At 35.5% G+C, this 16867-nt stretch overlaps 1 protein-coding gene across 1 annotated transcript in view; it reads right to left on the reverse strand.

Moving 5' to 3' along the window:
• LOC123678097 (homeobox protein SIX2-like) overlaps positions 1-16867 on the reverse strand; it is a 46288-nt gene that overhangs the window by 20851 nt on the left and 8570 nt on the right. Inside the window, exon 3 of the mRNA XM_045614901.1 lies at positions 1289-1529. Coding sequence (XP_045470857.1) covers positions 1289-1529 — 241 coding nt within the window. The remainder of the gene's footprint in view (positions 1-1288; positions 1530-16867) is intronic.

The raw sequence follows: 16867 nt of genomic DNA on the forward strand, positions 1-16867 counted from the left end.
GAAGGTTTTGGCATAATTTTTATATCGAAATCTTCATTTACACCATAACAATATTGTGTTCAAAAATCAAGGTATTCATTTGAGTGTAAAATAATAGCAATGTGTGTGAAGTGGTGCAAGGACATAATAGTAACGCCCTCACAGATGAAAACCATTGTTCTAACAAGAATTAACTAAATTAAAACTTCTGGTGTAGATAATACGATTGAAAGATTGAATTTTTCAGGAACGATTCATTCGATTTTCTGAAATTTTGTGAATACTGGGGTCTTAGAATTAGAGGTCAATAATTCACAACCGCATTCTACGATCAAAATAATAGGGGAATAATTTTTTTTTTGAAAAAGTTTCTCGATTTAGCAATAGCCTTTGGATTGATTTTATTTGCCCGGACTAAGGCAGCAAATTTTGATGAAATCTAGTATGACTCTTGTTACTTGGGAGCTCTAACTACTACTGTAAGCATACTATGAAAATAATGGGTGTTTTTTTTCGAGGTATATAACTTTAAGTTGGCATAACTGTTCAAGATGGCGACCGATTTAACAGCTGTCAAGTGATTTATTCTCAGTTTGGTTTGGCAATTCATCATGGACCTGTGAATTGGCCTCCAAGATCTTGTGACTTAACACTGCTAGACTACTTTCTGTGGGGCTATGTAAAGTCATTGGTCTATGCGGATAAGCCACAAACGCTTGACCATTTGGAAGATAACATTCGCCGTGTTATTGCCGATATACGGCCACAAATGTTGGAAAAAGTAATCGAAAATTGGACGTCCAGATTGGACTACATCCGAGCCAGCCGTGGCGGTCATATGCCAGAAATCATATTTAAAATGTAATGCCACAAGATTATTTTGCGGATTAATAAATTTCATGTCAATCGAATAATCCATCGTTGTTTCATTGCAATTTAAAGTTCTATAGCTCTAAAAAAGAACACCCTTTACAATAACTTTTTGGTACCACAATATTTTCAAATTCCACACAGAGTAAGGACCAATGGACCTAAATTGAACTTTAACATGTTTACTCAAGGACCGAATTTATTCTTCTTAAAATATACTGTTTTCGTTTTTGAGATATACCAATTTGAAAACTCCCCATCGTAGAATATGGAAAATATTGTTGACGAAAGAGTTGGTAAATTTACCTTTGAATCTCTACTCTTTCAGATGCAGCAGATTGAAATTTTCATAGTATGTTTACGATGTTAAAAATGAATGAAATTGAACAATGGAGCAAAGCAAGAAAAAAATTTAAATATAGATATATGCTGTACTAACCACGTAAGCCTTCTGCCTCAATGTAATGTGCTTTGAGCCATAGAGTCTGTAGCTTGGAATGGTTGTGTGGACTGAACTGGTGGTTTTCGAGTATCTTGTAGAGGTCTTTGAAATTTCCTCTGTGGAAAGCCACGATGGCCTTGGCTTTGAGTACGGATTCATTGTTATGTAGTTTATCACAGGCAGGGAGGGACCAGAGGAATCTACCAAGACGATCAACGTTGCCGGCTTGTTGAAGAACCTGAAAAAAATTGTTGGTGTCATTTCGGGTCATCTAAGTGGAAATGTTAACAGAAACCTGCCATGGTCTTCTACATCATTGATGTTCAGACTAAAAGCAATGGTTTTCAAGCACATACGTTTATATTTTCTTTCACAGCTAGCCAACTTTTGAACCTGCTTTATAACGTTGAAGGTTTCATACTGCTAGCTTTTTCAGATAGGTATACAAGAAGAATCTCGTCACATACCGTGTGTTTTTTGCTTGCACCAGTGCAAAACTGTTGATACTAACATTTATGTCGAAACTTAGACTTTTTCGATTATAATTTGGCCTTTACTTTTGCTGGTGCTGTTAAAATTTCTTCAGGTATATATTCTTTGAAATGCATTGCTTCGAATCTTGAAATTAATCAAATTTGATGACATAAGTAATTTTCATTTGTATTCTTCATAGAGTAATATGTTTATTACTCTCAGGCGCGGATCCAGGCCACACTTTTGGGGGGGGAACTTTTAGATTCTCAAAATACTGAAAATGTGGACCCCAGACACTTCCGCCATTTTGGAACGTCATTTTTTTTGCCGTTCATTAATATGGGTTTTCACAAAATGTATTGGAGGTGAAATTTTTGCTGATCTCGTGATTAATTGAGCCTTAGTATGTCAAATTCTAGGAGAACTGGCAAAATTTAAGAGGTGCCTGGGTCATTTGGGGGGGGAACGTTCCCCCAGTTACCCCCCCCCCCCTGGATCCGCGCCTGATTACTCTGAGGTATTCATCTATTGAACGTTGCATAGAGTAATAAACATAGGGAGAGTATACTCAATTCTTACATGTCCCCAAATTTGATAGTTTATGTTGGGGACAAAATTTGCTTGCTGAAAATGACATATGCTCCCCCTATCTATGTTTATTACTCTGAGAAACGTTGCAATGGTTTTGGGTAGAACACAGATTAAAAAACATGATTATTATAGAACGTATGAAAATGTTTCTGACAGCTAATGTCAAAACCTAATTGCATACAATCATAGAATTAATTACTTACTGAAATTTAGGTTATTATTTGGAGATATCGTTCCCATTCGAAGATTTATGTGAAAAACTCTTTTAAAAAAATTAATTCATCATACAGGCACAATATATATATTATACTTTTGAATGCTACACTTAGTAAACAATGACTCTGATGCGTTAAATATGGTTGCGAATTCTTATTCAGCATTGGTTCTGATTTTTTCTATCGTCCCTTTTAGATTAGTCACCATGTTCATAGCATTTGAAAGATCGATATGTTCAAGCTGCAAAAATCGAGCAAGGGGTAAACTTAAGGAAAATACTCTAGCCATCACTTGCAAACTGATTATAAAGAATGAACTCTGAAGTGCACATAAAAGCTGCAATGCCATCGACGCTGATTCTACATCCTTCCACTGTGAAACTTCTTCAAGAGCCTCCTGGACAGCAGGTAACATTTCTTGAAGTAGTAATATTGAATCATGGCGCTCAACCCACCTAGTTGGACAGAGTTGTTTTAGACGAGTAGATTTACTTCAGGGAACATTTTATCAATTGCTCTTGTAATAACCTCCATTCTTTTTGGGGTGTTGAAAAACACACATAGTTTTGTTGCAGTCCCACAGCAATTTCTGATCTCAGCAATTGAACATGATGCACTTATAGCAAGGTTTAAGCTATGGGATACACAATGGACATATATTGGAGTCGGATGCTCTTCCATTACATATGCCTGTGCTCCGTTGAATTTTCCACTCATTGCAGCGGCCCCATCATATCCTTGTTCCCTCAAATACTTTGCATCAATTCCAAACTCGCGTAATGATTTCAAAATGACTGTAGCAAGGTTTTTACCAGTTAAATCAGAAGCAGGTACAAACTGAAGGAAATCTTCTTTAATATCATTGTTGGATAGGTATCTAATGCCGATTGATGCTTGTTCTTGTGTTGAGATGTCTGTCGTTTCATCTGCAAGAACAGTAAAACATTTCGCGGAATGTTGTGGCCGTTGTGGGGAAATACATATAATATCGAATTCGAAATTTGTAATTTTTACCCCAAAAACACCCAAGTGAAAAACTGAAACCCCCAAAAAATACCCCAAGAAATGTTGTCCACCAAATTTTCCCCAGAGTGTTCAAAAATCCCCCAAATTTTTCTTCTCACAATGATACTTCTGTAATTCCACAATAACAACTTTGAAAAAGCAAAATCTTCCAAGTTATTTTTTCAATGTTCTGCCAAAAAAATTTTTTCCTTCTGATCAATGGGGGGGGTTACGTCCCCAATAACCTCCCCCTCGTTACGCCCATGGATATAGAAGTTGATATTTTCGGTGTTATCTCAGAAAAATAAACATAGATAGAGGGAGCATATGTCATTTTCAGTAAGCAAATTTAATTTTACCTTCAACATGAACTATCAAATATGAAATGAAAGCATATCATAAGCGATACGATATTTCAATCAATTCGAGAGTTCTCCACAAAGAAAGTACTTCTTATGTCCCATAGTGAATCAACGTTTCATATTAACTCAAAATATATTGCAATAAATACCTAAATATAAAAGAAATTCAGGAAACAAATTTCAAGCACGCCAAACGACATGAAACAACCGATGACACTAGGAGAACAAAAGTTGCCAAACCTTGGATTTCAGCAGATAGATACAGAAAATAATGAATATTCTACTTACTATAAATTCAACAATTAGGAAAAATATCGGATTCCAAATTCCAAATTTGCATATTTGATCGGGAATCACTCAAATGAATATATTTCATTCAATATAATATGCATTCATAACGATATAGTACAATTGTGAATTTGAAAATATATCCCAAACCGACAACTTAATCTAACCATGTTGGGGACAAGTAAAAATTTCATATAGGTACTCTCTCTATCTTTGTTCATTACTTTATGGGTGAGATATAATGAAAAACATTTCTTGGTAGCAAGGCCGTAGCCAGGGGTCCGATGGTGATTGGACCCCCCTCGAAATTTTTTCAGAAATACAGGATTCTAATTTCACCGAAAATAGACTTAACTTTTTTTATTTTATGTTGATTTTTGTTATTTTTCAAGAGATTCAACGCACCCCCGAATGTTTTTTCTAGCTAAGGCCTTGCTTGGTAGTTTTCCAAATAACTCATATAAATTTCAGGTTTTATGCTCATGATGTAATTGGATTCCAATTTTATGCAAACCCTACTTGTCAAAGCCAAAATATTCTAACAATATGAAAATATTTCATACGATGAGTGATGAATGACAAAAAGAATCATGTTGTCTTTTGGTAAAGGGTGTTTTTTTTTAGAGCTATAGAACTTTAAATTGCAATAAAACAACGATGGATTATTCGATTGATATTAATTTTATTTATCCGCGAGATAATCTTGTGGCATTACATTTTAAATATGATTTCTGGCATATGACCGCCACGGCTGGCTCGGATGTAGTCCAATCTGGACATCCAATTTTCGATGACTTTTCCCAACATTTGTGGCCGTATATCGACAATAGCACGGCGAATATTGTCTTCCAAATTGTCAAGGGTTTGTGGCTTATCTGCATAGACCAATGACTTTACATAGCCCCACAGAAAGTAGTCTAGCGGTGGGTGTTAAATCACAAGATCTTGGCCAATTCACAGGTCCAAAATGTGAAATTAGGCGGTCACCAAACGTGTCTTTCAATAAATCGATTGTGGCACGAGCTTTGTGACATGTTGCGCCGTCTTGTTAGAACCACAGCTCCTGGACATCATGGTTGTTCAATTCAGGAATGAAAAAGTTAGTAATCATGGCTCTATACCGATCACCATTGACTGTAACGTTCTGGCCATCATCGTTTTTGAAGAAGTACGGACCAATGATTCCACCAGCCCATAAAGCGCACCAAACAGTCAGTTTCTCTGGATGTAACGGTGTTTCGACATACACTTGAGGATTAGCTTCACTCCAAATGCGGCAGTTTTGTTTGTTGACGTAGCCATTCAACCAGAAGTGCGCTTCATCGCTAAACAAAATAAAATGGACGTAGTGCGCGATACGTATTCCGCACAGAACCATTATTATCGAAATAAAATTGCACTATTTGCAAGCGTTTTTCAGGCGTGAGTCTATTCATGATGAATTGCCAAACCAAACTGAGAATAAATCACTTGACAGCTGTTAAATCGGTCGCTATCTTGAACAGTGATGCCAACTTAAAGTTATATACCTCAATAAAAAAACACCCGTTATCTTGGTGAGTACCAAATAATTCAATCGATTCTGCCAAATAGTGAACTAGAAACAAGTACCTTCAGTGTTGAATCACCTTATTTGATAATACTTGGGATTAGTAATGTTAACATAATAATTTTGGAATAAGATGTTTATCAGATATTAAAAAAATATATATCATCGTCTGAAAGAAAATTCCCAATGATTCCAAGTAGAACAGAGACAACCAATTCCCTAACATAACCACTTAGACACTTTCAGCGTGAGCAGCATTTGAACTGAGCCATAAAACAAAAATACGTAGAGACTGAAGAGGTTTTAATGCCAAGTCAACTCTTTCGAAGAATTTCTGTTTCCTCCTACGAGGGCCACGCAGTGGTAACTTGATCCTTTCACGTGTTCACTGTTTCAGTCATGATTGATGTGGTAGGGAATATACACGTGGGAGGCAAGAAATTATTAGTCGGTTATTGCCAAGTTCCCGCTCACAGGGGACCACAAAGTTGCTAACGTCTACTGCCACTCGGGTCCAGGCGTTATCAGCTGACTCCTACGGACATTCGGTAGACAAAGCGAAATCCTGTCTAGTTAAGAGGGAATACGACCACGTGGCTCCTCAATTCAAAACGAAATTAGAGATATTTCTTCTTACAAATCACAGATTTTTTCACATAATTTCCTTTTTCTACATTCATGCAAAAAGCAAAACTCTATTGAACTATATTTAGTGGAAGAAGTTCTTTATTGCACTAGTGCAAAAAAGTTTTTATTGCACTCATCTGTCATTTTACTTCAACGTGCTGTCATCATGACAAACATAAACGTTCAAACCCACTACATATTTATCAGATATGCTGTGAGATTGGCAATACGTTTTAAACAGTTCATCCACTTTCAACATTGAGGGTAAAATTAAAGTTTGAGTTAAATTGTTCGTAACGTATTAGTTCCTGCTTCAATGCAAATCGATATTAATAATAAAGTATTTAAGTTGCGCTTTTCATTTTCCTACACCTAGTGCCGCACCTCAATAAATCATTTTTTGCTTTTTGCATGAACGTAGAAAAAATGTGTTATGCAACTCGTGCAAAAATTGTTTACTGCACTCGACGTGAAATTGCCGTTAGGCCGAGTTGGACAACATTCACTTTTTGCACTTGTTGCATAAATAACTATAAACAATAATCTACATGGAAGAAAATAGGGGAAAGGTATACGAGTTAATCCCTTCAGGTAAGATGATCCCTTTCGATTACGAGCTCATGAGCAATGTCATCTGAAGGGTGTTTTTTTTCGAGGTATGTAACTTTAAGTTGGCATTACTGTTCAAGATGGCGACCGATTTAACAGCTGTCAAGTGATTTATTCTCAGTTTGGTTTGGCAATTCATCATGAATAGACTCACGCCTAAACAACGCTTGCAAATAGTGCAATTTCATTTCGAAAATAATGGTTCTGTGCGGAATATGTATCGCGCACCACGTCCATTTTATTTTGTTTAGCGATTAAGCGCACTTCTGGTTGAATGGCTACGTCAACAAACAAAACTGCCGCATTTGGAGTGAAGCTAATCCTCAAGTGTATGTCGAAACACCGTTACATCCAGAAAAACTGACTGTTTGGTGCGCTTTATGGGCTGCTGGAATCATTGGTCCGTACTCCTTCAAAAACGATGATGGCCACAACGTTACAGTCAATGATGATCGGTATAGACCATGATTACTAACTTTTTCATTCCTGAATTGAACAACCATGATGTCCAGGAGCTGTGGTTCCAACAAGACGGCGCAACATGTCACACAGCTCGTGACACAATCGATTTATTGAAAGACACGTTTGGTGACCGCCTAATTTCACGTTTTGGACCTGTGAATTGGCCTCCAAGATCTTGTTATTTAACACCGCTAGACTACTTTCTGTGGGGCTATGTAAAGTCATTGGTCTATGCGGATAAGCCACAAACCCTGGACCATTTGGAAGACAACATTCGCCGTGTTATTGCCGCTATACGGCCGAAAGTGTTGGAAAAAGTAATCGAAAATTGGACGTCCAGATTGGACTACATTCGAGCCAGCCGTGGCGGTCATATGCCAGAAATCATATTTAAAATGTAATGCCACAAGAAGAAATTGTCACCGCTTGATCTAAAGTAAGGTTAACTTTAAGATTATGCTTCTTTTATTGTGAATGGTGGGTAACAATGATTTTTATGTTTGCGGCTTCCTAATATGCTTAGTTTTGATTATTTATCGACTTGAAGACATTGACGTTTATGTAAGTTACACGGAAAAGTGGAACTTGGGGCAAGATGAATTTCTTACATACTATTTAAACTACTTAGGGTTCTAATGATCGTCAAAAAAGTGTATCTATATATATTTCTATAATTCTCCTTATAAAGATTACCTACAGAATGAATTCAACCAAAAAACTACGGAAGAAAATAAACAATTACGAAAAGATAAAAAAAAACAGGAAATCTACAAATAAAAACAACACAAAAGGAAGAGCAGTAGACAAAAGGTCATTTGTGGAATCTGGGTCCTCTGATGAAGATGACACAGAATGTTCATTCTACATATAAAATTCTGGTGCATGGCATAACCTTTTTCTTCGATAGCTACGCCACTGCTACTTGTGTCCCAATGCAACTTTCAAGCACCGCGCTGTTATTTGTTTACCCAAAAGCGAATGGTTGGAAGTACATACCAGGGATCTTCGATTTGTAAGAAGTATAAAAAATAAATCTGATGAAGCCACGATATGGAGAAACTTGTTTCTGCATTATACATAAAAATAACTCTGAATATGCGTCAGTTTCCACTGAAATTTTGTGTTATATGAAGTTAATTGATGAATTTTCTTCTTCACGTCATTTTAACGCCTGCGAAACCTCTGAGAATATTTCCGGATTCCATAGATATACATAGATGTTAGACCAATTGATGCACAGATGGCGGTGCTAGTATTAAATCCATATGATTTTTAGTTACTACAACCTTCAAACGATACGTGTCAAAATTTGACAGCAGTCCGACCATTAGTTTGTGGGATATTGCGTTGTGTGTAGCTGTTTTTGTTATTTGAAAAAAGATGGAAAAAAAAAATTCGTGTGCTGATAAAATATTGCTTTTTGAAGGAAAAAAATAGAGTTGAAGCAAAATCTTGGCTTGATGAAGAGTTTGCGGGGTCTGCACCAGAAAAATCAACCATCATTAATTTGTATGAAAAAACCAAAAGGTCGCAAAGCGATAGCTCCAGGTGTTCTGGAGTAATGGCCGAAAGAAGACACAATTTAGGTTTTCAGTGCATCAGTTGAAGAATATCTTTTTTCGTCCATAACTCCAGAACACCTGAAGTTATCGCTTTGTGACCTTTTGGTTTTTTCATACAAATTTGATGGGATTTCTGTTTCCCTTAGAACTTAAAGACAAAATTTGGTTTTTCGCAGTGCATCAGTTGAAGAATATCTTCTTTCGGCCATAACTTCAGAACGCCTGAAATTATCGCTTTGCGACCTTCAGGTTTTTTCATGCAAATTTTATGGAATTTCTGTTTCTGTTAAGGAAATCCTATCATTACATTTGAAATTTCGGAGTAAAATGAACAAAATAATGAACTTCTGACTTAGCGCCCCCTACCGAAAGCAGCAAAAACAAATTCATCATGACTATATTTTGTCCTCAATCAACAAGATATTATCTTTCATATGAGATCTAATTTGCTCAAAAATGTTGAGCCAAACTGAAGTTAAAGGCATTTCAATCAGTCAGATTTCTCCCTTTCACCTACCCTTATTTGATGTCGTAAAATCGAAAGTGACAATCCAAAAAGATAGAGAATTTTCCAAGGATTACAGTGATGATATTTTTTCTACAACTTCATATGAAACATTTTCGAGTAAAATTCATTTTTCTACTCGACGGTAGCTATTACGCCCCCTAGCGGTAGAGGTATGAACTTCAAAACAATTTCCAGTGTGTTTTTTCATCACTTTAGTGATAAAATTTTTTACCGCAAGTCTCAACGATGAGTGGATCCTGAGATATAGCCGCTTACCTCGCTTATTTGCCCACCCTGTACATGAGAAAGCTGTGGGCAGAATGGGTGCCGCGCGAGCTCACAATCGATCAAAAGCAACAACGTGTTAATGATTCTGAGCATTGTTTGAAGCTGTTTAATTGCATTAAACCTGAATTTTTGCGTTGATATGTTACAATGGATGAAACATAGCTCCATCATTTCACTACGGAGACCAATCGACAGTCAGCTGAGGGGACTGCACACGATGAACGGAATCCAAAGCGAGGAAAAACACAACAGTTAGCTGGCATAGTTATGTCATCAGTATTCTGGGATGCACAAGGGATAATATTCATTGATTACCTCCAAAAGTTCCAGACCATCAACAGCTAATATCATATAGCGTTATTGGATCGTTTGAAGGATGAAATCGTTGAAAAACGGCCCCATTTGAAGAAAAAAGGAGTGATGTTTCATCAAGATAATGCGCCGTTCACAAATCAATAAAAACAATGGCAAAATTGCATGAATTGGGCTTCGAATTGCTTCTGCATCCACCGTATTCGCCAGATCTGGCCCCCAGCGACTTTTTCCTGTTTTCACATCTCAAAAGAATGCTCACTGGAAAAAAATTTAGCGCCAATGAAGAGGTAATCGCCGAAACTGAGGCCTATTTTGAAGCGAAAGACAAATCGTACTTCAAAAATGGTATCGAAAAGTTGGAAGATCGCTACAATCACTGTATCGCCCTCGAAGGCAACTATGTTGAATGATAAAATCGAATTTTGCCGAAAAAATGTGTTTTACTATGGTAGATCGGGGACTTTTCAATTGACCTGTTATTTGCCCATAAAAAAACAAGTAACATAATTATTTTATATCGTTGAGTGAAGTACAAATTCTTATCATTGTTCTACAATCGAAATTACTCATTCATTCAAACTCGAATATGAATTACATCCCGAATAATCAAAGAGGTGAATAACTTCATTGTTGAAAGACAAAATGTATGTACTTATAACCGTTTTAAGTTATCTCCACGACGCCTCTACAAGTCCATTCATTAAATTTTCTGCTATCATAATATTTATACATACTCTTCAGAATTCGATATGGAATGGAGAATAAATCGTTATTCCACCCGAATACGTGACTTTTCATAAGGTATTTCGAAATATGTATACCCTCGGTAGATGAAGGAGTCGAGTCGTGATAATGGGTTAATCTCCGGAAAAGGTCAGATTGCCATTAACGAGCTGTTGCATTTCTTCGGATCAATTACAATTGTGTACAATTTCAACATCCTATTGAAATTAGGAAGAAATTTTTTTCGGAATAACTTTTCCATTTCCATCAAAAATTCGTATTACACCTATTTATTAGCATTAGCATTTTAGCATTTCATTTTTACATGATACAGAAAATATGAAAATTCATGAACAAATTATTACCATGAAAAAATACATGGCTTGTCAAATGAATGTGAAAACATCACAAAATATAATAATAAATAGTTATACACATATTCAAAATTAAATACACACAAAAATTGGGTACGATGTCACAGTTAACTTAAAAATTCGGTCAACTTGTAAAGGGTGTTTTTTTTTAGAGCTATAGAACTTTAAATAACAATGAAACAACGATGGATTATTCGATTGACATAAATTTTATTTATCCGCAAGATAATCTTGTGGCATTACATTTTAAATATGTTTTCTGGCATATGACTGCCACGGCTGGCTCGGATTTAGTCCAATCTGTCGTCCAATTTTCGATGACTTTTTCCAACATTTGTGGCCGTATATCGGCAATAACACGGCGAATGTTATCTTCCAAATGGTCAAGGGTTTGTGGCTTATCCGCATAGACCAATGACTTTACATAGCCCCACAGAAAGTAGTCTAGCGGTGTTAAATCACAAGATCTTGGAGGCCAATTCACAGGTCCAAAACGTGAAATTAGGCGGTCACCAAACGTGTCTTTCAATAAATCGATTGGGCCACGAGCTGTGTGACATGTTGCGCCGTCTTGTTGGAACCACAGCTACTGGACATCATGGTTGTTCAATTCAGGAATAAAAAGTTAGTAATCATGGCTCTATACCGATTACCATTGACTGTAACGTTCTGGCCATCATCGTTTTTGAAGAAGTACGGATCAATGATTCCACCAGCCCATAAAGCGCACCAAACAGTCAGTTTTTCTGGATGTAACGGTGTGTCGACATACACTTGAGGATTAGCTTCACTCCAAATGCGGCAGTTTTGTTTGTTGATGTAGCCATTCAACCAGAAGTGAGCTTCATCGCTAATGGACGTAGTGCGCGATACGTATTCCGCACAGAACCATTATTTTAGAAATGAAATTGCACTATTTGCAAGCGTTGTTCAGGCATGAGTCTATACATGATGAATTGCCAAACCAAACTGAGAATAAATCACTTGACAGTTGTTGAATCGGTCGCCATCTTGAACAGTAATGCCAACTTGAAGTTATATACCTCGAAAAAAAACACCCTATATATCCAATTTTTTAAAATGAAGGCTGGAATTTCGGAAATAAACGGCGGAAACAAAGTTGTACGCCTATGTAATATTTTGCTGACTTCAAGGGTGTGAAGTTTCGGGTATGAATTTCCTATCCAAATTGGACCCCCAAAAACACAAATTGACGAGTACCTACCTACTTTGAAAATTTTGATTTTCTGACTTTCAGTGCGTGTTTTCGTTGAACTGCACTGTATAAGAAGTGGCGATGCACATTATTGCATTATGTGCAGTAATTTTCGTTGATAGTGAAGAAGAAACGATGGCACAAAAATCATTCCAAAGGAAATTATACGATTCATTAATCTCCACGCACATTTTAATGTTTTTCAGCCTGACACAGGCCATCTAGAATCGCACGTAAATATGCATATCCAGCAGAATATCAGATTTCACATAATTAATATTTGCCAATAAAATGTGTTGTAAAATAAATTAATGTCCATACAAATTACCTCAGTGTTATCGTTAACATGGAATTTATTGTCATGTCGATGCTGATCTTTTGACGCCGTACAACGGTTGACTTTTGACATCGTATAATTCGATGGTCGATAAGATTGCTCAAAAATGCGGGATCATATAATTATGTAGATTCTTCATTTGACATCCATATTATGTCTTCAGCGATGGAATTTCGGTTAATGGTGAAAAATTCTGCACACGTTGATTTCTGGCAATACTGTTATTCGACATATTTTATACGATGAACATTTGTGAATTTCGAATTAACTGATGCATTAAGTGAGCTCGAGCTTTATCTGAATTTCAATTAACTAGGCAGCTTCTTTTCCATAATTTCAATCAGTGATATTATGAAAATTAAATATTTTTTTTACCGTTAAGAGGGGTATGTATACACTGTGTCCGTAAAGTATGGAACAAATTCATTTTAAGTTAAACAGACCATTATAAGAAATAATCCTGAAACACGTCGATTTTTTCTTTTAATTTACCGCATTTTAAAATAATAATCTAATATACAGGGTGAATTACTTTCGAGTAATGACGTCACCGCCATTTTTTCAAATGGAACACCAACCACATTTTGTCTCAATTTTCCGATTACTTTAGCTGAGCTGATTCCAAAAATGTATCACATGTTGATTCCAATTGACACAAGGTGGACAAAAATAAAATAGTTTTGTGTGTGCTCATAAAGTAAGGCGTAACATTCTTTATTAGTTGAATTAACAATATTATCAAAAATACTTATTGTCTAGCGGCAATTAGTTTGAATGTAATACTCTGTAGTTTGTTACATTTTTAGATTAATAAAAATGAGCTGTTTCCAAACATGTTTGGTACTTGTGGTCTAGCAGACAGAATATGAAAGAAATTATTTCTTATCAATTAAAAAAAACATAGCATTCTTGTTTTTTGTGAAATGTCATTATTTTTTTAGTAACTTATTGGTGTTCAATGACAGTTAAGTACTACAATATTTTTGGTATTCGTGAATGTTTTAGTTATTGCTTAGATTTAATTTATTATTTTTGTCCCCCCTGTACCAATTAGAATCAACATGTGATACATTTTTGGAATCAGCTCAGCTAGAGTAAACGAAAAATTGAGACAAAATGGGGGGTGTTCTTTAAAAAAAAAATGACGGGGATGTCATTACTCGAAAGTAATTCACCCTGTATATTAGATTATTATTTTAAAATACGGTAAATTAAAATCAGAAATCGAAGTCTTTCAGGATTATTTCTTAAAATGGTCTGTTTAGCTAAAAATTTATTTGTTCCATACTTTACGGACACAGTGTATACCGTTTCAGCGGTCAGTTAAAAAATAAGTACGCTATACCGGGTGTCCCAAGTTATCGTATTCAGCCAATATCTAGCTTATTTGACATGATAATGAAAAAATAGCTTTGAATAACATCAAAATACCTTCCCAATGATGTTTAAAAAGGTTCTTACATCATTGACAGTCTTTTCATTTTCAAATGGCACCTCATGTATATTGTCAGTAAAAATTGCATGTCATTCTATTTGGAATACAACGTTAGCACATACTATTATTTTTTCATTAATAACAACAAAAACATTAACATTGTGTGAAGTTTGAATTGCAACCAAAATACCTACTATGCAATTCAAAAAACGAAGAAACAATTAAAGCAAGAGTTCAAAATTATTTATTATCTTATTATTTCCCTGTTTTTTAAAACAAACAATTCATATACTATCCCTATAAAAATGAAATGCCTCCACCCATGTTTGTATAAACTTCACATAGGAGAAGTAGATGAATTTTTTGTTTAAAAAACCGAGAAATAATGAGATAATAATTAATTATGAACACTTGCTTTAAATGCTTCTTCGTTAATTGAATTGCATAGTAATGCAATGTCATCTCATGAATACAACTTATTCCTGAAACACACCTTTAGAAATAGTCTAGAGAGGGTAACTGAAATATGTATATCGAAAGAAACGGTTGAAGTTCATTCCTGTATATTTTAGAGCACAATATTGTTCATGATTCATTCGATAATTACCTCACAATGAGCTCAGAAGATATTTTAGGCTTTTTCACATAAATCTAACAATCGTTTGAATTTATGACATTCAGTTCGAAGCTGTTCTGAATATTGTACACTTCAAAGTTAAGTATAGTTGGTTGTTACTGAGATTCGTTCACCGTTGATAGATTTTATTGGAAACTATATTGTAGCTATGTGCATGGAATTTAGTGAACATATCGGCAACTTTAAAACACTGATTCATCTTTCTTGAGAATCCAATTGGAGACTGATACTGAAAATCTAACATTAACGGTAATAACAAGATTTCGCTCAATTTTTCACAAGAAAATCCTATTCAAAATAATTGTCTAGTCAGGAAATTTAGGATTTACTTCACATGTTTAAATATAATATCGATCTCTCTATATGAATAGATTATCAAATAAGCGTCTTTTTTAAAATAGGATCTTTCGATGCAAGGTTTCTCCTACCAAATTTTGAATGGAGACTTATTTTGGTTTCGATATTGCATATAGAGTGTGTCTCATAACTTATCGTCCATAGTGCACAGGTGATATTAGAGGTCAGAAGAAAATTTTTTCAAAAAATTTGGAGACAAATGTTAGCCGTCAAGAAAATACCGGGTGTTGAAAGATGAAAAGGTAACCAAACAACCCAAATCCCTTTTTAAATGGAAAAACTCATATAATGAAGATAAGAGTCATTTATACATATTAATCTGTATTGTCAACCATATCCACCAAAAAAACCCAAGCAGTGAAACATCGAAATCTAAAAGCACATCAAGAATATCAGAAATGAAAACGCTAAGAATGATTAAAGATGTGACACTTCTGGACATAGTGAGAAATGTTGTTGTCAGAGAAAAGTGCGGAGTTCAAGGATGTGGTAAGATAGGATGTGGCAAGACGTAGAGCCAGAGTGGGCCAAAACAAAAAAACCATCAGACACCAAAGGACCTCAAGAACGATTCCTAAAATATGGCCAGAAAGTTGGTCCTCTACGTGCAAAGAAATAGTGACAGGCAAGCATAGAAACACTTCAGTACGAGGTACAAGTAGCCTGTGATATACCTTAAGAGATATCGATCATACCCAGACATACTTAGTGTAAAGGCTAAGAGACACAAAATATTCTTGTGATAAATTCATTATTACTGCTTGTTTCTTCTTCTATGTCACTTAGAAAATTGTGATCAATATTCATAAGACGTGGAATTTGAAGAAAGTAGTCTAAATGGACTAGTTAAGTGATGTTGATAATACTATATTTGACACGTTAGAATTAAAATATAGAGCAAAACTGATAAATCAGTGAAAAAATTTCGAAAATCCATCAATAAATGACTGAGAAATAGATTATTTAAATTTACGTATTTTAGCGCGGAACGTCTTTGGTCTCCGACTCGTCTGTGACGTCACGCCACTTGCCTGTGATCGCTACACCATAAATTACGTTTAAATACTTAGCCGCGCCAAGGCTCTCGCGCCGTTTGTAGTTGTACAGTGTAGTTTTAACTCGAGTTTTGTTTTTATGTCATCATAATGGAAGAAGGCTTCGTGAAAGGACAAAGTGACAATTTGCTTATAAAAGATATATTCGCAGTGATGGAGATTTTTTTTCTTCAAATCCATCTTATGTCAGTGCTGAAATAAAAGGAGATAAACTTTTCAAGTAAGTATCTTCTTTTGAGTTTGCTTCATCATGGTTCAACTTAGAACGATGATTTATTTAAAAAACGTTTCATAAACAGTTTGTAGTTGAGTACTGGTTGTTGAAATGGCAAAACATTTTTATGTGAGGAGTAAAAAGTAAAAAAAAATAAGTAATTTATATGTATGTATATAGTAAGTTATTTCAGCCATCGTGTTACAAATAAGACACGACACGAACGGCACAAGTGATTGTACACCAATGAATTCGTAAGCACTCTGCGAATACCAGTCGTCTAGTGTGTGACGTCACGCCACTTACACGTACTATGAAATTATCCTTCCAAGCGCAACTTCAAAGTCCCATAACTTTTTCATTTCTAAAGATA

Source organism: Harmonia axyridis, chromosome 4 (genome assembly GCF_914767665.1).
Source record: "Harmonia axyridis chromosome 4, icHarAxyr1.1, whole genome shotgun sequence".
Taxonomy (NCBI): domain Eukaryota; kingdom Metazoa; phylum Arthropoda; class Insecta; order Coleoptera; family Coccinellidae; genus Harmonia; species Harmonia axyridis.